The 6,424-nt window shown below is 40.8% G+C and overlaps 1 protein-coding gene across 1 annotated transcript; it reads left to right on the forward strand.

The window, feature by feature from the left end:
• Positions 1-2,078: 2,078 nt before the first annotated feature.
• LOC149559910 (uncharacterized) lies at positions 2,079-5,521 on the forward strand. Its single transcript, XM_089824360.1, has one exon. The coding sequence runs from the start codon at positions 2,106-2,108 to the stop codon at positions 5,373-5,375; it is 3,270 nt and encodes a 1,089-aa protein (XP_089680486.1). The 5' UTR covers positions 2,079-2,105; the 3' UTR covers positions 5,376-5,521.
• Positions 5,522-6,424: the final 903 nt, after the last annotated feature.

Below are 6,424 nucleotides of genomic sequence, written 5' to 3' on the forward strand. Positions count from 1 at the left end.
TCCTCAAGAATGCTCTGATGCATAATAGACCTAAGTGTTCCCAAGGTGCGCTAAGTTGATCGAGACAACAATTTTTAGATGACAATATATATATGTCCTTGTAAAGGGTATTAGAGATCCACAAAGGGCACAAGGAAGATGCCAAATAGGCCTAAGTGCATATAGGTACATTTTTTGATACTCCACATGGTTTAATTTTAGGGAGCACATTTTACTCGGTGCAAAAACTCGCATTCTTGCATAGTAGAAACTTGCTAAATGGTGCATCTTTCAAACAATTCATCTTGTAACCCATCTGTTAGTTCCATTAGACCTAGGACACCTTATTTTTTTCACTTTTCCTCAATAACACTTTGGTGCATGATGGACCTAAGTGTTCCCAATGTGCACTAAGTCGATTGGGAAAGTGACTTTTAGACATCAATATCTCTATCCTCATGAATAGTATTATAGATCTATGAAGTACACAAGGACAGTGTTTGATAGGACTTAGTGCATGTAGGTCCATTTTTTGATACTCCACATAGTTTATTTTTGGAGAGAATGTTTCATTTGGTGTAAAAAATTATATTCTCACATAGTATAAAATTGTTAAAAGGTGCATATTTTAAACCATTCGTCTGGGGACCAATCTATTAGTTATGTTTGCTCTAATCAATTGGGTAAATGCTAGTGAACACCTTGTTTCATTGACTTAGCTTCAACAATGCCTAACAGATGGTAGACCTAGGTCTTCCCAAGGTGAACTAAGTTGCGGGCTGATATGGCTTCGAACGAAGCCCTAAGGGCCCTAAGGGCTATGAACAAACATGGCCGCATGGGCCAATAGGCTTCACATGAAGCCCCCATCAAGGTGGTTTCATTTGAAGCCCTTGGGGTGCTTCATTTGAAGCCTCAAAATCATAGATTTTCCACTTTTCATCAAATTTCTTCATAATGAGAAGTGGGAACCATTACTATGGCCAGATCCATGGTGTAACCAAATTTGAGGAAGGAGAAAAACTAATCAAAAGAATCCTCCACAATCCCTTAGGAAAATACTTCTACATTCCAAATCAAGAACATGTCGTAAAAAGAAACCCCAAATGAATTTGTCAAATAAATTTGCACATACCTAATAGGGAAAATGCAGTGAAGATGTTTAGGTGAATCTAACATTTAAAGTAGAAGCATGTGAAGCCAGAGTGGAGAATGGGTGGGAGAATTTTGGGAAACTAGGGGAACCGTCCTTTATATACCATGTTGAGATGGGCATTAGTAGCGACAACTAACTTGGTGGCAGATGGCATTTTTACTTGTGACAAGGGTAAACGCCTCTTCTCATATCAACCCAACTCGTTCCCTAACATGAGCAAGGTAAAGCTCTTCTGTTCATCACAATCTCAAAAACCTCTCTGTGGCCCTGCAAGCAACTCGATGACCTTTGTATGTGCGGTAAGTAGAAGGCCTAGATATTGTGCCATGGAGTTGTTCTCCCTCTCAGTAGACGGGCAAGGAGTTGGCGGGAAGTGGATGACCATGATGTTGGCCATCATCTTGCATGCATACCAAGCAACCTTGACTGTCAATGTGAAAAGCGAGTTGGAATTGTTGAGAAAGGGTATGCCTTCTGCGCAATCAAAAAAACAAATCCTTGCTACTTCACCAATTACAATGCTTCATCCTCCTTCAAAATAAGTGTCAATTAATTCCATTTCCCCATACTTTTTAGTAACATATCCATCTTATCCAAAAGTTTCTTTCAAAAACTATAATGACAACAAAATTATAAAGACCCAATAAAAAAGAAAATATTCTTCAAAAATTTAATATAAAAATAATAAAAAAGGAGCCAAACCTTAGAAATTATATTAAAAGAAATTAATGCATGTCAAAGTAAAGTAAAAGCGTTCAACCAAAAATAAAGTATTATTTCCCGCCTATCGATATGGATGGACTACTAGTATTGCCAAGCGATCATACGATTTCCTATAAAATTCTATTATTTTATTTGATGTCCTTCAAAATTTTGACTCCGTGCACACATAGAGACGGCTTCAACCCTTTCTTCATTATATTACATATGGAGTAAGAGGCGTTCGGAGCCGCAGAAAGGGTTTGAAGTCATGAAAATGTTTTTGGCAGCTGTAGCAGTTGTTCTTCTCTTACACGTTAATGGCGGCCGGGGTTGTCCAGGCGATGAAAGAGATTCCCTTTTGCATTTCAAGGCATCTGTCTTTGATCCGTCTGACGTTCAAGTGCTGAAGTCGTGGCATGGTTTCAACTGCTGTGAGTGGAATGGAATCCAATGCCATCCTCACACACACCATGTCGTTCGCCTTGATCTTCACAATTCTGGGGATTCCTATTATAGTGGTATGAGTAATCTCACCGGGGATGTTCTCTCCCCATTGTTCAATCTGCAATACTTGGAGCACCTCGATCTCAGGGGGAATTACTTCTTTGGGGTTGAAATCCCTTCTGGATTGAGCAGACTCAAGAGTTTGCGCTACTTGGACTTATCCTGGGCTGGGTTTAGTGGAGACATTCCAGCGGACATGGGGAACATGTCTGCTTTGCACTATCTGGATCTCTCTGGGATCAATTATCTTAGAATGGTGGACATGCGGACGTGGAGGGGAAACATGAGAGATTTAAGGGAGCTTAAACTCAAATGGGTGGATATGTCAAGAGTGGAAAGCAATCATGAGTTGGACAGCGCACTCTCCACCATGTATTCTCTCGTACGCCTTCAAATGGACACCTGTAACCTGTATGGAGAAATTCCCCCTTCCCTTGCCAACCTCACCAATCTCACTTACCTCCAACTTTATGATAATCATTTAATTGGTAGCATTCCTGCTGCCCTGCTCAGCCTTCCAAGAGTGCAGCAAGTGGACTTGTCCGATAATTTAAATCTGAGAGGGAACCTGTCTCGCATTCTACCCCAGCACTCTGCTTCCCTTCACACCCTCCTCCTTTCAGGCACAGCAGTGGGAGGAAGCATTCCGGATTCTGTTGCCAACATTTCCTCCTTAACTGTCTTGGATCTCTCAGGCACAGCAGTGGGAGGAAGCATTCCGGATTCTGTTGCCAACATTTCCTCCCTAACTGTCTTGGATCTCCAGGACTGCCGTGTGGAAAGTATTCCAAGTACGATGGCGAATCTCACAGCACTTGAGAAATTGGATCTTAGTTCTAACATGTTAAGAGGGCCAATTCCGCAGTTTGGGTTTTCGCCTACCTTAGGAGGACCTTTTCCTTTGGCCTATATTGATCTTTCCCATAACCAGTTGGATGGTCGCATTCCCCCAATGATCTTCACTGCATGTCCGAACCTCCGAAGTGTTGATCTGAGTGACAATCAATTGACGGGCAGCATTCCATCTTCTTTGGCAAACATCTCGTCCCTAATTTCGCTCGATTTGAATAATAACAAATTGAGTGATAAAATCCCCTCTTTTGGCCGTCTCGTATCTATGGAATCGCTTGTCCTAGGCAACAACAAATTAGAAGGTGAAATCCCTCCTTCCATCGCCCAGCTCTTATCTATGAAACTGCTTGATCTAAGGAACAACAAATTAGAAGGTAAAATCCCCACTTCCATTGCACAGCTCTCATCTCTGGAAGGGCTTGATCTAAGCAACAACAGATTAGAAGATGCCATCCCTCCAAATATTTCCAATCTTTCAAAATTGCAAAACCTTTACCTGCAGTCCAACCGCTTAAATGGGGATCTTGTATTGTCTCACCTTGATAATCTCAGGCGGCTAGTCAATCTAGACATTTCCGAAAATCTTTTGACTGTCAAGTTCAGTCCAACATGGATTCCAAAATTCTCCTTGAATGTTCTGGGATTAAGGTCATGTAACGTGGAAGGGGAGTTTCCAACATTCCTAATAACTCAATTTGGGGTCGAGAGTGTGGATTTGTCCAACAATAGCCTTGCAGGAAATATTCCAGAGTGGATATGGGGTTTTAACACTCTCTATTCTGTGAACCTTTCTCATAATTATTTTGCAGGAGTTCTACCTCATACGTTGATGGGACTTGGTAATTTGCAGTATCTGGATTTGCATAGCAATAATTTGCAAGGCCAGCTTCCGCTTCTCTCTGGTGGCTTGACTCTGTTGGACGTGTCGGAGAATCAACTCAGTGGATCCATTCGAGCAGAATTTGGTGAATATGATATTCTTGAAGTTCTGTTTCTCTCGAGAAATCATCTCAACGGTAGCATTCCACCTTCTATAGCATGCAGAATATCCATTGTTGATCTCTCAAATAACAACTTTACTGGTAAGGTTCCAGCCTGTTCCGAAAAGTCATCTCAAATTGAGGTATTGAACTTAGAGAACAACGGTTTGAAGGGCGAACTGCTAGAGCAGTTTGCAAACATGCCTTGGCTTCAGACATTAAAATTGGGTGGAAATGGACTGAATTCGTATATCCCATCCTCTCTTGCATACTGTAAGTGGTTGGAGATATTAGATTTCAGCAACAACAAAATGAGAGGGATCATTCCGAATTGGATAGGGCACCTATCAAATCTTAGGGTTTTGATCTTGAGAGCAAACAGACTTCAAGGTACAATACCTTCAGAAATCACAACATTGCCACTTCTGCAAATCTTGGATCTTTCATCCAACAGATTATCGGGAGTTATTCCAGCCAACATCTCATCTTTGCAGGCTTTGAAAAATAAAACAGTCGGTGCTGAAATCTTTGGTATCGTAAATGGTACCAATGATCCAATCTATGTAGATAAAGAGAAAATCATTAACAAAGCAAAGGAGATGGAGTTTGTAAGATCATTGGCACTGGTTAAATGTATTGACTTATCAAACAACAATTTAGCAGGTAAAATTCCTCAAAGCATTGGATTGCTCGAGGGTTTGATTATTTTCAATATTTCAAGAAACCATATGACGGGTAAAATCCCTAACAGTTTGGGAAAAATGGTACAGTTGGAGTCTCTCGATCTCTCACACAACCGTCTGTCTGGAAACATACCTTTGGATATGCAAATGCTCACATTCTTAGGATACCTGAACTTGTCCCACAATAATCTTTCAGGTAGGATACCACAAGGGGGGCAATTGGACACATTCGAGGCATCATCCTTTTTAAACAATTCAGGCCTGTGCGGGATCCAACTCAATACAACCTGTTGCGGCCTTCACCAAAATCAGACTTGTCCTCCAAGCACAAATATTGATAAGATGGATGAAGAAGAAGAAGAGAACAATATATGGTGGGGAGTTAGTCTAGGGATGAGCTATGCAGTTGGGTTTTCTATTGTGATTGGAGTGTTGTGTCTTACCGCAACCTGGAGTAGAAAATGCTTCCAAGTGATGGACAGCATTATCATTTATCTTTTCCAGAGATTCAGAAACTAGTTGATAGTTGCTAGTCTTGTGTGACCATTGTAGAAGTTATGTACAAATAGTCCTACATAATAATATTGCTGTGAATCTATTTGTAGTTATGTAAGCATATGAACTTCCCATATTTTTATTTCATAATTTGAACTCTTGTTTATAAATCGGTGCGGCTGCCTTGAAAATTTAGAACAGGTCATCGATTCTTGTTTATATATTAGCCCGCCGGGATTGTCTCACGCAATCGGGAATCGCTTGCCGGGAATATTTGACTCGCTCAAAATTATTTCTCATGATTGGATAGCTGTTGCGTCTTTGTTTGTACCATAGTTACGTAAGAGAAATGCATTCTCATAGATTCAATCATCGAAGGAAGAGATAATACAAAATTGAAGTTGCAGAAAGTCGTTGGAAACTTTCAAGAAAACGCTATTGGCAGGTTAAAGCCAGATTCTATAGCTTTCGCTGGCACACACCTTGCCCTGTACCCAAAGAGAGACCTTTGAAACAGAAAATAGATATCCCTCAAAGCTCAATGAAAATCATCAAAACTCGACTGTCCAATGATCTGTATCTGTCGAATCTTCCATTAAGATTTGTGTTCACCATTGAAAGACAAAACTACATCCATCGATTGGCAAAATAAAACCTATTCCCAGTGAAGCGTAGACAGGGTATGTGAACTGTTTGGCAGAATGCTCATAGAAATGTTAGATAGCAATGATTGCAGGATATGCACAAAAAGGATTGTTCGAATAGGCCTCAGACACTTTCAAGCAAATTAGCAGTCATAAAGCCAAATTCAGAAACCTTTTCTAGCATAAGAAATGGCAATTACTTTAAAACGCCTTCAAGAATGGTGTCAAGCTGTTCAGGCAGAGAAAAACGGGAGTAACACCATGGGAAGAGGGGAAGGTGAGGAGATAAGCCGCTGAGAAAGACCAACACAGCAGTTGGAGTGTGTGCAGCACATCCAACAGGAAAATCAAACAAAAATGGCAGAACAGGATGGGTGCATAGCAGTTAACGGAGAAAAGGAGACTGCGTGAGGAAATGTAAGAGACTCC

This window comes from Cupressus sempervirens, chromosome 4 (assembly GCF_028749045.1).
Source record: "Cupressus sempervirens isolate cs-2001-9-10 chromosome 4, ASM2874904v1, whole genome shotgun sequence".
Lineage (NCBI taxonomy): Eukaryota > Viridiplantae > Streptophyta > Pinopsida > Cupressales > Cupressaceae > Cupressus > Cupressus sempervirens.